Source organism: Zootoca vivipara, chromosome 2 (assembly GCF_963506605.1).
Source record: "Zootoca vivipara chromosome 2, rZooViv1.1, whole genome shotgun sequence".
Classification (NCBI taxonomy): domain Eukaryota; kingdom Metazoa; phylum Chordata; class Lepidosauria; order Squamata; family Lacertidae; genus Zootoca; species Zootoca vivipara.
This window is the reverse complement of record NC_083277.1, coordinates 97,391,221-97,409,591: the sequence shown is the minus strand read 5'-3', so window position 1 is coordinate 97,409,591 and position 18,371 is coordinate 97,391,221. Positions and strand designations below refer to the sequence as shown.

At 43.9% G+C, this 18,371-nt stretch overlaps 1 protein-coding gene across 1 annotated transcript in view; it reads right to left on the bottom strand.

Moving 5' to 3' along the window:
- RPTOR (regulatory associated protein of MTOR complex 1) overlaps positions 1-18,371 on the bottom strand; it is a 321,297-nt gene that overhangs the window by 10,907 nt on the left and 292,019 nt on the right. Inside the window, exons 29-31 of the mRNA XM_035104148.2 lie at positions 8,523-8,629; positions 2,984-3,111; positions 1,417-1,503 (exon numbers count right to left, since the gene is read on the bottom strand). Of these exons, the coding sequence (XP_034960039.1) occupies positions 1,417-1,503; positions 2,984-3,111; positions 8,523-8,629 (322 nt within the window). The remainder of the gene's footprint in view (positions 1-1,416; positions 1,504-2,983; positions 3,112-8,522; positions 8,630-18,371) is intronic.

The following is an 18,371-nucleotide window of genomic DNA, read 5'->3' as shown; positions in this document are numbered from 1 at the left end:
AGAAGATTCCTTGGAGTGGATTCCTGATCCACCTTGGCTAACTCTTGTGAAGGAGGTTGAATCATTGCCTAGTTCTTTGGGAACACCAGCACCAGAAGGTCCAAGCCCTGGCAGTTGGTCAACATTGGAGTCCATGTCTGAGAGTTCAATGTGGCAGCAGAACTCTTGCACAAAGGGCTCTTTCTGAGTAACAACCTTCCTCAACAATAAAGGCTCTTTGAGCAGACTGGTATTGGGCGTGGCCTGAGACACTAGGCTATACAGTGGTACCTCAATTTACAAATGCCTCAGGTTACAAACGCTTCAGGTTACAAACTCTGCTAACCTGGAAGAGTTATCTCGAGTTTAGAACTTTGCCCCAGAATGAGAACGGAAATTGTGTGCCGGTGGCGCAGCGGCAGCAAGAAGCCCCATTAGCGAAAGCACGCCTCTAGTTAAGAACAGTTTCAGGTTGAGAATGGACCTCCGGAACAAATTAAGATCGTAACTAGAGGTACCACTGTATATCAAGCTTCACTTGGAGTCTGCTAGTTACTGGAAACAACAGAAGCCAGCCAGCTCCCTCCTCCTGGACCCAATTCCTTTGCCTGCCTTGCTTTCTGAAGAATCTCTTCAGTTTTCGACCCCTAGACTCCTGCTGATCAATGCTGACCCTTGATTACATTTGGATCCAGACTGGATTTCTCTGACTTTGGTTTGACCTGAGCCTTGCTTTCTGGACTCTCTTTCCAAACATTTGGTGATCTTGTGTGTGGGACTAAGGCTGCAGTGGGTTCCACTGAGGACCTCCTTCCACTTAGCTCACAAACTCCAGCCGGAGCAGGGCATGATCTTATTTAGGATCCTTAACTTTAAAGGGTGACCCTTCCCAAAAGTCAATAGAAGCTGACTTAGAACACAGTGCCCTCACTCACAGGATTAAGCCATGTAAGAATTGAAGCAGAGTATATTTTGCACTCCCATTTGTGTACATAGAATGACTCACAATGCACTGCATCAAGAGTTAAATTTGTGGGGTTTTGCTTTCTTTGAGGTACCACTCCTACAATATTATGCAGTTCCCACACTCAGTTCTTCCAGTCTGGTGGGCTGCAACCTGAAATGAGGTTGATCATCATCAGAAGAATGTATCTAATTTGAGGAGGATTAGATTATTTTTCCTGACTGAAGTTTGCTGTGACCAAGTTTGAAAACCCTTGCTCTAAGGAACAAGGTTACCCGTTCATCCGTTCCCCCATCTTGGGAGCAGCAATTAATTGCAGAGTAGAAATGCCAAAGTGAAGAGCTCAAATCTCATCACTGTTTAAATACCAGAGACAGATTTTTAAACAAGAGAGGGCAAAATACTGTTTTGACAGGAAAATGTCGCATAAATATTCAGAGGCCCTTGTTCCTTTTCATTTCGTTTTCTTTTACCTGACACTCATGATGTTGCCTTCAGGATGTTTCTGCAAATACGCTTTCACCACCCAGGCTGTGTGCTCTCGATAGGTCATCACTCGGCTACAAGAGAGGGGCAAAACTTTGTAAGACAAAGTTGGAAAAAGGCCAGAAACCAACTCATGAACCATAAATGTGAAAGGGAAACCATCTGCTTGCTGTGGCTAGGTTCCCAGTTAGGTAAGTTGCAAGACTTTGAGCCAGAGATTTTGAGTACAGGCATTATATTTTACAACTGCATGTTCCAACATGTACCCTGGTGTGTGCTGTGATTCGTCAAATGAAGCATAAGTGGAAATGAGAGGGGAGGAGAAAAGGTAGGAGGGAAAGACCCCATGTTTTTGCTCTAGGACATAATAAGTAAATGTCTTTTACAACTTATTTATTTCAGGGAGAAAAAAAGTCAATGCAATATTCTTCTCCCATTCTTTTTAAAAAACCACAAACTGTAAAAAGTTATTTCTCTTGCAGCTCAAGTTGATAAAAATTGCATCACCTCATAGCATTTGTTTCCAGGTCATAGCTTTTTTGAAATGAATAGGTGAGAAATATAGAGTCTGTCAGGTAATCCCTGAGCAAATGATGATAGAAGATTATGGTAGGGTTTGAATAACGTTGGTGCTGGAGGACACATGCAGCCTTGAATTGAGGTAAGTTATCATGAGCGCTTAACCACAGAACCATCAAATGATAGACTCGCTTCACACAATTGCAGGGGGTTGAACTAGATGACTCTTGTGGTTCTTTCCAACTCTACAATTCTATGATTCTATTTAGACAATAATGTGCAGATTCTAGAAATTAAGACCCTCAGAATTGTGCCCCTTGTTTAATATAATCTACAAAATATGGGAAGACATCCCCTTAAGGTGCTGCAAACCAGAAGACGGGATGCAATGGGGGAAAGAGCCTCTTACTAGAGAAGATTTATATAGCGCAATTTCCACTATGCCATCACAAAGGCTTTTTAAAAGAGAGGTTCTGCAGTGGTGCAAGGGAAATTGCCCAAACATTAGAAATGGGCTCCCCACCCCCCACTCTGCACTCCCTGGGGAAAATGGATGCATTCAGTGGGTTTTATTCAACCACGTTGAACTGCAGGCACAGAACAACTCCAGTGAGTGCAATGGAACTTCCCCTTCCTCTCCTACCATGCCATGTGATCCCTAAGTTTGCTCTAGGGATTCCCCCATCTCTGTGGAGCATACCTGGGAGTAGAAGAGGGGTACATGGGACCAGGAGAGGGAAAGGAAGCTCCACTGCACTTGCACGCACACAATAATTTAGCTGGATTCAACCCGATATCCTTTTCACATTACATTTTCACACATGCTGTAGTAGTAGTAGTAGTAGTAATAGTAATAATAATAATAATAATAATAATAATAATAATAATAATAACAACAATAATAATAAATAGAGTGGGGGTTCCAAGAACAGCCAGATCTCTAGTGTGTATGGAGGCATTGAAACAACGGCAAGAATAGTAGTAGTGAATGCAAAGTGAATGCAACTTGTTGTAAAAATTAGATAAGTCTCTTACCATTCACTCAGAGCCATCCGTCGGTCATAGACACGAACAGAACCATCACCAAGCCCCGCTACTATGAGCGAACGATGCGAATCACAGGACAGGCTGGTGACACAGCTGTCAGCCCCTGTGGGAATATCCTAGGAGAGAAAAACACACTAGTAAGCTAAAACGGCTGGGAGATTTTAAGTGCACTGGCCATATATATAGCCCAGTGTTACCCCTGCAGTGGGGTCCACACATGAGCATTGATGCTAAACAATGGTAACAAGGTGGTTGTGACAACTTTACCACGCAGGCTCAGATTTTGGCTTATGACTGGGCATGAACAAATTACCTCTGGAAACAAACTAACTTCTGGTAGTGAAAAGGGCTGAGGTTTTTTAAAATAAGCACAGAACATGACTGTGCAGGACCAGGGCAATGAAGACATCAAGGGCACCTATTCTGAGCTGCAGCACCAGGCTAATTGGTTCTTTTCTTCTAGCAAAGAGCAAGACATAAATATTATCAGAACGGCATTATCTCCCACAGTGAGATTCAGGAACTTGTGTGGGTCTATGCCTTATTATGTATTATAATTTCTATATTGGATAATATTAACTTTAACAAAAAATGTCTTAGGTCTCTTTCACATGGTTTAAATCAGGGGTCAGCAAACTTTTTCAGCAGGTGGCTGGTCCACTGTCCCTCAGACCTTGTGGGGGGTTGGACTATATTTTTTTGGGTGGGCGGGCGGCGAAATGAACCAATTTCTATGCCCCACAAATAATCCAGAGATGCATTTTAAATAAAAGCACACATTCTACTCATGTAAAAACACAGTGATTCCCGGACCATCCGCTGGCCGGATTTAGAAGGCGATTGGGCCAGATCCGGCCCCCGGGCCTTAGTTTGCCTACCCAGGCTTTAAATCTTTGTTTTGGAAAATGTAATCTGGGCTACTTTACACCTATATGCATACTGGTATATATATGAAAATTGGGGTCATGAGTTTGTTTTTGACTGTGGTATATATGTCACACAACTTCCTGATGTGTCTACTCACTAAAGCAAACCTTTGCACTGGAACATGTAGCATGAGATCTTAGCCCTTCAGTTTGAAGGGAAGCCCTGCTTAATCACATTAAAAAGTCCTAATTTGCTAAGATAAATGTCCAGGAGGAGATTCTTCTCTGCAAAACATATTTGTCCCTGACCAGCCATAAATACTATATTGAAGGGCATGATGGATAGATGAGTGCTGTTTAAACAAACACACACCATTTCCCTGGGGAGAAATAAATCTGCTCCAGCTGAAAATACACCTGGCAGCTAACGTGCATGTAGGAGAGGTATGTTATGGCAGCCATTGCTTTCTAAATAAGTACGTATTAAAGGAAGAACTCTGCAGGGCAATAGCTGTTTATTGGGCATTAGATCAGGCCACAAATGCCACAAAAGTAGATTAAATATATATTTAAGAGCAGAAAGCATTGAGAAGGGAACTAACAACAGGAAGGCCTGGTGAGAAGGAGACACTTTTTATGCACCCAGTCAAATAGCAAAGCTGAATTACTAAAAGTGGCAAAACTACAAAGAGAACTGCAAATGCAACTGGCCTTTCTACTTCACATTTTTTGTGCAGCATTTTATGGGTGATTATAGAAGTACATAGCCTGCCATGAACTCTAAAACCCTGCATTTCCTCTGGGGAGAGAGATGTTACCAAAAAGTGTTTCCTTTTAAATGATGGAAGCTGTTCCACTTTGACATGCTTCTGCTCCCCAAGCCCTGCAGCAAAAAGGTTTACAGCCCTTTATAATCTCTTTGGAGCCAGGAACTCTCTCTCATATTTTTATGGAAAGTAAACTGTGAAAGATGAAACATTGCATGCCCATGGTCAAGAAACAGAAACCTGGAGTCCTGACAGGCTGCAACAAGATTCTATGCTGCATGTGTTCATGCTCTGCAGAAAAATGGTAAGAACAGAAACCAAGGGCAGTGTACTTTGTGAAAGAACAACTCTGGAAAATAATAAACACAAAGAGCAATGCTGGTATGTTATTCTAAGGCTATAGCTCTTTCCTCTTTATGTGCTACACATAACAGAACTGCATGGAATAATAAGAGTGCAGCTGTGAAAAAGAAAAACAGTTTCAATTAAGCAACCAAAAAATTGAGCAACATTTTCAAACTAGCATAATAATCAGAACTGGCTCTGCAAAATTATGTTAGCTAATTTCACACCTCCTTCCTATTTTTGCTCCTGTGAGCCTATCCGCCTTCTCTTGATGTTATTTTTTACATTTGCTTCATAAAAAAAATATATTAGATTAACAGTTTACTGGAGATAAAAATCTGGCAATCCTAGATTCAAATGGAACTGTAGCTGCATAGAGGCTCTGCAAGTTAAGAGACTTTTGGGTCTCCAAATCAACTCTCTTGTAGACTCCCAGAGGGTTGAGAAAGGGCCACAATGGTGTCTATTAAATTCTTTCAAATCAGACTATAATCCAGATTAGAGTTCCATCCACAGCATGCCACAGACAAAGAACACAACCTGTGGATAAAAGGTGCTTAAGGAACAAATAGTTCCAGTTGACTTATATTACTGAGTGAAGTTTCAGGTTGCAAAGGAAAGCAATTTTGCCTTGGGTGGCGGCGGGAGTATTTATACAATCTGTTTCCCAACAAGATATTTTCTGCACCTAATGTTGCATGTAGAATTCCAGCTCCATCCAACAACTGAGTTTAGTCATATGTAAACAGCATCTTGGCAGCTATTCAGGTAACTTGTCAATTTGGAACGTGATGACACTTGGGGGAAGCAAGTGAATTTTCTACCATGAAGCTCATATGCAAATTAGTGTTCCATCCAATTAGTGGAGTGGAGCCTTGAACTAGAAGTCTGGCAAGTGGATCCAGGCATCTTTCTCATTGTGTGGTAACCTGCCAAATGAGGAAGTGTTCAGATTTGACCTGTTATTTGCACTAACAGCCGGGATCGGTAAGGATTGGATGTCGCAATAGGCCAAGAGGATTCCCTCTGGTCCCAAGAAGCTTCCAAGTCTATCCTGGCTCTGGAGCCTGAGAAACCCAAATGCACAGATGCACTGCTCTCACAGTGCTCATCCCTGCTTACGCATGTGCCAACTTGATTTCCTGCTTGAACCCTTAGCTTGGCTTAGTTGGTGCCTGCTTGCTGCAGACCACCATTCCTGGCAGATATCTAATAACCCAGATAAGCTATGGCAGCAGCGGCTAACCCCCAAGCTGGGGGCCTGATGCACTCTCCCAAGCCCTTGGCAGCAAAAAGAAGGGGGGGGGGTCAAATTAAACACAGTGCTGGGGCAAATAGATAGGTTTAAGCTTCTCCCCACCCCCCCAGTCCAGTTCCCTGATGGAGATGCAAACTGTGTCCACCCTGGTGATCAGGTCAATCATTTAACGGACGGGGAGGGGGCATGGCTCTGCTGTGAAGACAGCATCACACATAGGAGTGTGGTCTAGCTGCACCTGCTGCCGCCATGTAGCTTTGGGAGGGCTGGGTCAAGAGTAAATGCAGACCTTGGGCCAAAAAAGGTCGTCCACTCCTGGGATGCAGACTACAGTAGTTCATATGAGATTTTATTGTACCAACTGTGCTAGATCATCACAGCTGTTGCACCCATCCACAATCTATGATGATTCTCCCCCATCTCCTACCAACCTAGTACCCAACATATTCTCAGTGGCTCAAATACTGGGCAGCAGGCATTTCTGAATATGACTACTATGTTTCTGCTGCTCTGGGTTTTGCAGTATGATTAAGTCTTGATCCCCTGAATCACTGCAAAAACCAATTTTCACTGTTTAAGAAATAAAATGCCTTTAAGATGCTCTCCGTACAATCATTAATCATTCTAATTTAAAATATTTTCACCCTGCTGATTTCTGATGTTCTCTAATTTGCACAGATAAAATAATATTTGAAAATAATTAAGATTAGCATAGGCTTAGTTGTGCTGCATTGCTGGGTCAAAGTGCCATAATTAATGTTCATCCAGAGGTAATTAATTTCCAAAAGATTTGTAGACTAGACTTTATTTCCCACAGCAGCTTAGACAGAGATGTTACCTCTCATTATGTGTCTGAAGAGGTGGCTTGATTTAATGGCAACTGACATGAATGCACTTTTTTTTTTTGCTAAGGTGAGTGGCACGATAGCTCAAACAACAAGGCGGCTAAAACTGCTCTGTTCCTTTGCAGTCTCAATGCCTATAGAAGAGGAGGAACAAGGCCGGCTATGTCATGATGTGAAGTGTAGTAGGTGACTTTAGGTGGCAGATAGAGAGGAATGGCATTTGGGGGGCTGCCAAAGGCAGATAGATGCTATAAGGGACTTTTAGGCTTGCCAACTAGTCAGTTTCTAGCACACATAGAAAGGGATGGCCCAGACACTGCTCTGTGCATTCAATATAGTGAATTTAAATTTGCTGTCACTCAGCCTCTGCCATTGTAAGCTGGATCATCTTAGTCCTGGCAGTGAATGACAGCCAGGAAGAAGCTTGGCTGGCTTGTTGTTCCACTGTGGGATGTGTCAGCTGCCTACACTCCTAAAGTTTCCTTGGATCGTGGTTAGAGATGCATGTGAATAAAAGGATGGGAGCTCACCGCTGCCAAGCGAGAGAAGGAAGAACAGCTCAAAGAAAAGCTACAGCCAGCAACAGCCAATCAGGGCCAGCTTCCTCTGCCACTGTGTACATGTGTGTGAATGCATACATGAGAGAAAGTGCTTGTCTGTATGCTTCTTGTCTGTGTCTGCATGAAAGATGGCATCAGTGCATCTTTGCTTCTTTTATCTGCCATGTGCACAGTGTTGCTTTTTTCCGTGAAAGAAAGGTGCCAGTACTACATACTGTTGTGTGCCACCAGAAAAAAAAACAACACACGGCACATATGTGCACATATATGTAAGAGAGAATGCAATTTTGCATTGTGCCTGTGTGGATGTGCCTCCTTTGGACTAATGGGTCTTTGTAACATTTCCTACACTGTTAAATTCCTTAATGCATGATCTGTAGTTGGGTTGGTTGACTTTCTTGAGCTGTGTATTCTGCATGTATTTCCTTCAGTACTCTAAAAGGGATTCACTTTAGATTGTCCTTGGAACCAGTTTCAGTGTTCCTCATATGTGAATGTCAGATGACCTTAGGAATACAGATTTGTCCCCATGGTCCAGACGTTCACAGGAAATGATGTTTCAAGGCTCAGGCTGAAAGTGCTTGAGGTACACCAAGCATTTTATCTTTGCAAGGTATCTGGTACTTCAACATGCTTTTTAAACAAAATGCATCACAGGTACACAGGCATGATTCACCCCCATTTGTAAGTAACCCTGGTCCCAAATTCCACCCCACATAAACTGTTTGACATCCATGGAGCAGCATTTCCACAGACACCTTCTGTATTGAGTTCAGGAATTATCTCATTAACAAGTAGCCTTCTGCTGAGTGGCGAAATCAGCAGCACAAGACATTTCTCTGTTTCGGATTGTATCAGATCCATAAGCAATATATATTGTGGTTACCTGAACTTTCATTTCTCGGTCTGTATCCCAGATTCTTATAATCCGTACATCTCCAGAAGTCATGAGAAGGCCAGTTTCTTGTTCCCAGTCCACCACCATCCCTGCTCCTGAGGAAAGAAAAAGGTGCGCCATACAAATTTATTCTTGGTACACGTGGACAGATGAAATAAGTCAGAACATTGTGGGAATGAAATCTTCCGATCAAGCAGAGCAATCCAACACAAAGAGTGCACTGTGCATCAATGTTAGAATGTAGAAGGTACTGTGGACTTTGGGAAGTGACAAGTTTTGAGAAAAAATATAGCGGGGTGCAGGGTGGTGGTGGTGGCGGCACCTTCAGCAGTGGTTTCTAGTTGGTTTCATTTGAATTGTTTTATTCACAGGAGTCACAAACTGCTTGTATGATACACAAAAGTGAGGGAAAAGTGTTTTAATAATTATCTGTCCCCCTGTTTTTGTTCCCAAGGAAGAAAAAGACCATTCCTCTCCAATATAGCCATAAGGCTTTTGTTTTGTTTTGTTTTTTTAACATAGAGATAAGCAGTAAATTGCATTAGGCATGAAAATACTCAAACGAATTTGTTGCAGTGATACAACCTCCTCTTGTTTCTAATCAACAAAATCCAATGCAACATGTGTGTTTTTTCTCTGGTTTCTGCCCCTGGGCTCCTTTATAAGGAGGTTGTGCTATGATGATAAATGACTCTGAAACAATATAGGATTCATAGCAGTCTCTTCCTTAACCCAACAAGGCAGCAGTTGATTCTTCCTGCCAACCTCACTATGACTTCCACCAGGGCCTTTTATAGGAAAACAAAACAGAACCCAAATAATGACTAATGCACCAATCTTCTGAAAGAGAAGTACCCAGTACTATGAAAAGCACCCAGCCCCACAAAAAGACCAGATATCTAGTCAAAAGATAAAAGCAAACTCTTGTATTTTTTAACCTTTTAACAGCAAAAACACGTAGCACTCCCTTAGATACTAACTGCCACCATAAGGGCAGTAGCACCATAAAGTAGGGTGACATTTATTTATCAATTTAATGCATTTCTATACTGCTTTGTACTGAGTAAGTTTTTGAAGTGGGATACAGCAAAATAATAAAATCGTACAATAAAAACTATTAGTTGTATCCAACCAAGGTCTATATATAACTTTATACAAACAGCAAATGGTATCAAAAGTCAATGAGAGATCACCCAGAAGTTGCAGGGTCGCACATCCCATGCCCCTCTCCTGATAAAGATAATCCATCAGGGCAACCAAGGAAGATGCAGTCCCCATAACAGGCCTGAGTCCAGACTAGAACGTGTCTAGAGATAATCAGTATCCTCCAAGAGTGCCTGCAGCTGGGACATCAAGACATAACAGCAGCACAAACATTCTACCTAGTGCTATAAACACAAGCACCTATTAAGGGTCTTGTAGGACAAAAAAGGGGGGAGCTATTTCTCTTGCCCGCCTTGGATCGTCACCTGCTAGAGGTGCTGTTGCTTCACACCACATTGCAGATCCTGATTTAATCAGGGGGTTGGATTACATGACCCCCAGTCCCTTTCCAACTCTATGATATAGGGCAGGCATTTCCAACAGGTAGATCGTGATCGACCGGTAGATCACCGGACATCTGTGGCTCCCCCCAAAGAAGCTAAAAAACATTGGCTCCCCTAAAAAAAGCTCAACATCTTTGCCCTGCACCCCTAAAATGACCTGAACCACCAAAAACAGGACTTTCCTTCCTTAAAAAAAAAACTCGACGTTGCTTTCCTCTTCCTTAAAGAAGCTCAGCAACTTTTACGTGAACCCCCCAAAAGGGGGTAGATCACTGCCAGTTTTTATCTCTGTGAGTAGATTGCAGTGTCTTGGAAGTTGGCCACCCCTGATAAAGGGGATGATCAAAGTATATGCTCTGAAAGCATCTTCCTAATTATCTTTGTCTTCATTCCCTTCATCCAGTGGCCCTGCCCAGGCCCACTTTAATGTTTCTTGTGGCCTGCTGGAACTCCCGGCTGCCAAAACACCTGAGCAAGTATGGAACTTGGGAGGTGCCATTGGGCCCTTTGTTTGCTCTTACTGCAAGAAATGGGGTGCAGGGTGGGAAGGAGAGAATGGCAGCAAAACGGACAGTGCCTATTTTTATCTGGACATGCAAACTTATTGTTTCTTCAGCTTCTTTGGCAACTTGGAGGGGTGCTACAGATTCAGAGCAAGCAAAAAGGCGGCAGTTTAGATTATAAGCACCTCTAAAGCATTTTTGCATTTGTCATTCTGTTTATGGTCCCTATGACAAGATAAACCCAGCAGTCTTGAGATGGATGATGCCTTTTCATCTTAAGCAGGCAGCACTCTAGGAAGAGATGCTTAAGCTGCCAGTTTCTCAGTCATTCATACTTACATTTCAGCACAAGAATATTAACACTGCTTCAGCAGCAACATAATCTGCAGACCACACATACACAATATGTGGATTTTTCTCCTTGCTTGTATGGCATGGCACCTTTGTTTACTTAGTGTCTGGAGGAAGTTGTCAGGTAGATGAGTCTGACTTTAGACTAGACGGACCGGTGGGTAATCACAATGTCCTGGGGGGGGGGAACTAAGCTGCCTATGATTGATGCTTTTATAGCTTTTTGGATCAACTACTGTAATGTCTCTTTGCGGGGCTCCATGGAGGCGTGGAGCTATTCTGCTCCCACATCATCCCAGAAGCAAAGCAAAATAAAGTGTTCAACATTTAACTGCCTCGTGAACAGAATGCTAAATAAAGGAGGAAGGATTTAAATTCCTGGTCTGAGTGACCTTGAGTAAGACATCTGCTCTTGCCCAAGTCTCACTTCTTACAACTGTAAAATGGGGTTAATAAAGGAATTCTCTCTCCTTTGTGGGAAGGGAAGCACAAAAAGAATGTTAATCATACATCACTTAAAAGGAGTTGGCTCTCTTGAAAGGTTTAACTGTGTGGAATGAACAAGACTCTACTCTTTAGTGGACGATATACAGATTTCTTCCTGAAGACTAATGAAAAATTAAAGTCTCTGCAAACACGGGTGAGAAGGACTCACTTCTTTATGCTGCTCTATAAAAATGGAAGCAGTCCCTGTCTGAGCAATGTGGGTTCTGCTGAATCTTTAGCAGTGAATGACAAATATTGCTTCTCAATATGCTTATTTGCCTTTTGCCTCATTCCCCAGTCACTTGTGTTTTATGAGAACTGCCTTCCTCCGTAAGTAGTTTGTTCTGGATTCTCAGCTGCTTTCTGTTCACTAAATCTTGACAACTTCCCTCGCAACTATGCTCAAGAGGAAGTGACCTGGCCTGTTCCCACATAGTTCCAGGCAAACGATGCTGTCAGTGATAACAACCATTTTACAATATAAGGAAGCAGGGGAACCCTTTTTGGCCCTTGATAGAATATAGAATACGCTCCTCCTCCATGTAGTGACATGGAGGTTTATGTAGCTCTTGCCACCAGAGGGTGCCCATGTGCTGAGAACTAGGATGGCACAGCATCCCTCCACTCTCAAAGGATTGCAGCAGACAAGCGGAATCTGAGATGTTCAAGATGTGTTTTTAAACCCATTCATGAGACATGAAAAGCAAAAAAAGATCTATGGAGACAGCCGCCCTTTGCATTAAATCTAACTCATTCATAATTGCATAAATATATAGAATGCTATGAAATGCTAATAGAAAATGCTACATGATGATGAGCAAAGTAGCTTGTGTGCATTACCCACTTCAGGGCAAACTAATGTTTATTAAAGTAGGCCTGAGGTTTCTGGTGGTTTTCAAAGAGGGAACTTTCATAACATTATTGACTCATGTTTACATCTCAAGTTCCTTGCGTCTTGCAGATCAGAGGCTCGTTGACGACTCTTTGATTTCATTTTAATTAAAAATAGGAAACCAACCTTTCCATGGGATTGGGGGAGGTGGGGCACAGAGTCAAGAAGATAGATCTTTTGGAGCCTTTCCAAACAATCATAGCTATCAAGTTTTCCCTTTTCTCGCGAGGAAGCCTATTCAGCATAAGGGAATTTCCCTTTAAAAAAGGGAGAACTTGACAGCTATGCCAAACAATGTTCTTGCAAACAGTATAATCTGTGTGCAATTAGTTGTTTCTTATTTGTTCCAGGAGGCCAAATGCCTGTTTGCAAAACAGTGCTCTCTGTTGCAAGGACATTGCATTTTTTCAGCACTCAAATAGCAGTATTTGTTCATGAGAAAATGCATCCATAGTTGCGAGCACAGTGCGAAGTGTGGCAGCATAAGCATCACAGCCAGCGATTGAAGAGGGCTAGTAAAACCAATAGAGAGAAGCGAGTCTCCCCTGCTTCCATGGCTGTATTATTTTAGAGACATTTTCATTTCTTTATATAAATTATTGCTCTTTCACTTCCTTACATGCTAAACGTTCCTCTGCTGCACAACTCAAATGCACAAACACCAATCCTTCCTCTTCTCAGCAATGTCCTCCCAGGTTGTGAACTGTCTTTATATATTTACATATCTCCTGATTTTACACACACACACACACACACACACACACACACACACACACACACACACCAACCACACCACACCACACCACAAACCAATCTTTGAAACGGGTTGTTTAAGATCTTTGTCAGAAGCCTCTCTCTGGATACCCCTATCTTTGAAGGTGAGGAGGGTGCCTACTGGCAATAGGGCTCTCTCAGCAGTGATGCTTCAGTTGTTTTTCTCCCCTTATCCATCCATGTGGTGCTAGATTTGATGGTCTTTACTCAGCATCTTTTTGCTTCCCAGTGTGTTTTGTGTTACAGCTGGTTTAACATCTATCTGCTGATGTTTGATTGCATTTGTTAGCATTTTAATATTGGTTGTGGTTTCTGATTATGATGTTGTGAAGCTCCCCCAGATCCAACCACCCCCCTCCATGACATTCCCACAGGGCTCATGATGCAAGGTACTGCTCAGGTACTAGAGACCTTGCTGCTATGTGCTCATGAGGAAATCTGTAATGGAGCCTACTGCCACAATTTGTTCCCAAAGAGGCAAGGTTCACGACAGCCGACATATTCTCACAGACAAGGCATGCCGTACACCATGTAAAAGAACTTCCATCTTATTTCTATAAGGCATTACATGAAGTTGAGTGCACAAGACACATGGCAGAAAGCTAATTTTAAAAATAATTCCTCTTGGCTTCTTTGCACAAGGACTAGCAGTTCTGCGTGATATAGAAGGGTATATTTTAAAACATGTCAGCCACTGGAACTTTCCATAGCTGCTACTTGTAGGATTCCCCCAAAGTCAGAGATGCATCTCAGTGGAATAGTTCCTTGAATACGTTTCAGCAAAGAACCCTGGCATCAGAAACAGCTGCATTCCAAATACATTCTATTTAAATAATGTTTCCACCCCAATCCCCTCTCCCAAAATCATTGCTGTATCATAGTCTTTGTCTAACTGGCATTTTGATTAGTTCAGAAATGTGTGCACAAGCCACAACACAATAGTATATCCAAGAAAAGGAAAGCTGATCTTCTATACACCCCCCCCCGGGGGGCTGATAAATGAGCCATGTCCCTGTTTTAATTTCCAGGCAACAGTGGGGAGGCTGCATTACCTCATTATTCATTAATTCCTGAAAATGCCCCTTCAAGTGACACTCGTGTGCCAAGCATCACCCAAGTGACAAAAAAAAAGACTCTTTAGAACACCGGGAGCCTTAATTTACCAAGTGAAAGGTGCCTCAAAATAGAGCTGCAGCTTCCCTAATTACTTTATTTTCATAAAAGACCTGATCTCTCTCAAGGCATCATGCTCTGTCTCTGACTACAGAGGCACAACATAAGTTAATCCCACAGACCAATCAATGCTGGGATTCACCTACTGCCTTTTTAAAAAAGAATAACACATTACCTCCTCATGAGACTCCTTCTGTCTCATCCATATCATGGTGGGTAATGAATACACTTGGATGCTGGTTCTGATACAGCACAAAAACGTGGCATGACATGCAGTTCTCCTAGAAGTTTTCCGCCCCACAAAGCAGAGTTACTAAGGTCACTGCCTTTTAAGTTCAAAATGTCTCCCTTACAAAAACAAAACTCCTTATTGTGTTCCTTACTTAGTAGTATCCCTGTTCTCTGCCCTGCTTCTCTCCTTGCCCCCCCCCGGCAACTTCACCCCTCCAGCTTTCTCACCCCTTACTCTTAAAAAAGAGAGAGAGAAAAGTACAAGACCCAAGAACTTTTATGAGCTCCTGGGCTGGGGGAAGCTCCTAATCCAGCCCCAGGCCTTGCCCGGAGCTTCTTTGATTTGAACATTTAATTAATTATATATTGGATTTTAAAGCACTGCTTACTTTAAGTGTCAGATTGAAGGGAATCAGACCCTCAGACTTGACCAGGGAAATATGTTATTAATGTATTTTGTGGCTTTTGTTTTGCTAATTAGCAGCCTCATGGGGCTGCTTTGAAGAGTGTGGAAGTGGTGCTCAGGGAGATTTGTACGGTAATTCTTTCCTTCCCTTAAAGGTAAAGGGACCCCTGACCATTGGGTCCAGTTGTGACCAACTCTGGGGTTGCGGCGCTCATCTTGCGTTATTGGCCGAGGGAGCCGGCGTACAGCTTCCAGGTCATGTGGCCAGCATGACAAAGCCGCTTCTGGCAAACCAAAGCAGCACACGGAAACGCCATTTATCTTCCCACTGTAGCGGTACCTATTTATCTACTTGCACTTTGATGTGCTTTCGAACTGCTAGGTTGGCAGGAGCTGGGACCGAGCAACAGGAGCTCACCCCTGTCGTGGGGATTTGAACTGCCGACCTTCTGATCAGCAAGTCCTAGGCTCTGTGGTCTAACCCACAGCTTCCCTACTCTATCCCTAAAGTAAGACCCCTCCTCTTCAGAGAGGGGGGGATTTGCGGACGGGACCTGCTCTACGCAACAGGCAGGGGGCGGGATCCGCCCCCTGCTCCACCTTTACCTGCCGCGCTCAGGGCTGGCCAATAGGGCCAGCTGAGGGGGCGGAGCTAACAGGCAGCCCCCGGCAGCCATTTTGAGTGTGTCTCTTGCTGTTTTGTTTTGCAAACCCGGCGCCATTTTGAGTGTCCCCACGTGTGCAGCCCCCGGCAGCCATTTTGAATGTGTCTCTTGCTGTTTTGTTTTGCAAACCCGGCGCCATTTTGAGTGTCCCCACGTGTGCAGCCCCGGGCAGCCATTTTGAGTGTGTCTCTTTGTGCCCTGTTTTGTTTTCCTGCTATTTTCCTTTTGCTAGATAATAATAGTAATAATAATAATAATAATAATAATAATAATAATAATAATACAGCAGTGCGTTGCCTGGGCGCCTTTATAAGCGAACTAATTCAGGAATCTTGCCTTTAATTGGGCCAGGGCACTGAGCAGGCTGATTCATTGCCTCTCCTTGGGGGCTGCATTATCAGCAATAGACACTTAATTGCATTGGGAGTTCTCTCCGGTACAAGTTTTTGTTCCCTCTTGGCCTGTAGCGGCTGTGCCCCAGGCAATTGCTTCCCTTGTGTGTTTTATCTGGCCCTTGCTACAATTTAGCTTGCCTTCCCTGATCTGAGATTCAGCTTGCCTGTGCTGGTGTCTGCCGCCTTGGACTCCCTGCTCGGTTTTTGCTTGTGATAAGGCCAATCCCCTGCACACAATAGTAAGAATAATACAGTTTAGCTTGCCTTTGCTAATTTAGCTTGCATTTGCCGGTCTCCTCCTTTAATAGTAAAGAATAATAATAAATAAATAAATAAATAAATAAAAATAATAATAATAAAAAATAAAAATAAAAAATATATATATATAAAAAATATATAATAAATAAATAAATAAATAGAATAAGTTAAAATAAATAAATAAATTAAACAAAGAAAAATAACAAAAAATATATATAATAATAATTATAGCATAATTAATTAATAGATTGTTGGACATATACTGTTGTCATTGTTGTTGGTTGGTTTCCACATGGAGTCGGGGAACAAAGTCGCCATGGACGTGCAGCCACCAAAGGATGTGGAGTCGGGAAAGAAGCCCGCCCATGTTGACACTGCCTCTAACGCGAGAGGACAGGTAGGCAGCAAGCCGCGGGCTCCTCGTAAGAAGAGTGCTACCCCAAAGGTGGTGACTCAGTTCTTTAGCGAACTAAAAACCTTTATGTTGGGTTTCGAGGAACGCATGACTAACCCTTCTTCTAAGGAATCTAGGTCTTCATCGCCCGATATTATTCCTGATACGCAGCAGGACGATCGGCCGGGCACGTCAGCGTCTTTGTGTCACGGTCCACAGTCAGGTAGGCTGGACAGGTCCCCGGTCGCTGCCTTAATATCTGCAGCATCTGTGGCTAGGGACCAAACGGTGCAGGCTTCCCTCCGTGACTCATCTTTGCCCCAGTCTTCCTTGAGCATTCCACAGGGTCAGCGGCATAGCGTTCAGCATCCCGGGGCCGATATTTCTTCCGGAGGCGAGGAAGCACAGCCTCATGCCCCGAGGAGCCAGCAGCCGGGTGGAAAGCGGCGTGCCAAGACGAAGCATATCCAGGAGTCCCACACCTCTTCTGATGGGGAGGATGAGCGGCGTCAGGTCCGGAAAAAACACCAGGCAAGGCGAACAGGCAGTTCCGGGGGTAAGCATGTACAGGACTCCTATGCCTCTTCTGGAGATGATGAGGATCACAGGGACAAGCCAGCACGAAAGAGACATCATAAGAAGAAACATGCCTGCAGGAAGTCGCGTTCTCACAGTTCAGAATCAGGTACGTCATCCGATTATGATAGCGATGCATCTCTGGAGTCTTACTGGGGGAAGGCTGAAGGGATTTCTGGCCTTCCGGACTGGGCCTGGCGTAGGAGGGCTAATTCCCACCGTAAAAAATTTGGGGGTGCGTTGGAATGGAAGGATGGGGCCCTAGTAGCGGATGTTACTTCCTCCACGCACAATGAATCGGACACAGTTCCTGGTGACCACCTTTCCCCTAAACTGAGGGAAAAAGTATTGAATGGGGAGTACGTAGATATGTTCGATTTGGTCCCACCTGCTGAGGAGCTGGGTAAGGGAGAGAAAAAGCCTTCTTACTCGAGGCGTAGGGGCAAGCCGAGGGTACCTAGGACCTTCGAGAACTGGCTGGACGGCTACCAGGCATTCATGGGGGCTGTAGTGGCCGCATACCCCAAGCGGGCCCTTCATCTGGTGGCCTATCTGACCAATATTAGGACAGCCTTTTCCCTAGCCGGTGAAGCGGCGGCTATTAGATATGACGAGAAGTTCCGCAGGAAGGCTTCTCGCATTCCTAATGCGCGCTGGGACAAAATTGAGAGTGGCATCTGGAACGTTGTGGTTGGCCCGTATGTGGAAAAGAAACCGCAGGAGGCCTACCGCTCGGGCCGTGCAGATGCCAGGAAGGAGGTAAGGCGAAAACTGCTGTGTTGGGAGTACAATAAAGGTGTTTGTAACAGGTCTGTCTGCAGGTACTCGCATGAATGCGAAAAGTGCGCAGGAGCTCACCCAGCAATGTCATGCCACAAGGGTAGGCAGCCCTTTCGTGGGGGCCGGGGACACTACCAACAAGGGCCTAGAGGTGCCCCCGGCCCCACCAATGCAACAGCAGGGAACCGCAATTGACATGAAACCGCAGGAAACCAACAGGGAACCGGGGCTGGCGTGTTCCCCCATTAAGCTTGCCCCATTGCGTCTCCTTCTGGATATCTATCCTAACAAGAAAGCCGCTAATTATCTCTGGCTAGGTTTTTCACAGGGTTTCAGGATTCCTGTAGCGGGTTCACTTACAGCCAAGGATTCCCCAAATCAGAAATCCGTCAGGGAAATGCCCGAG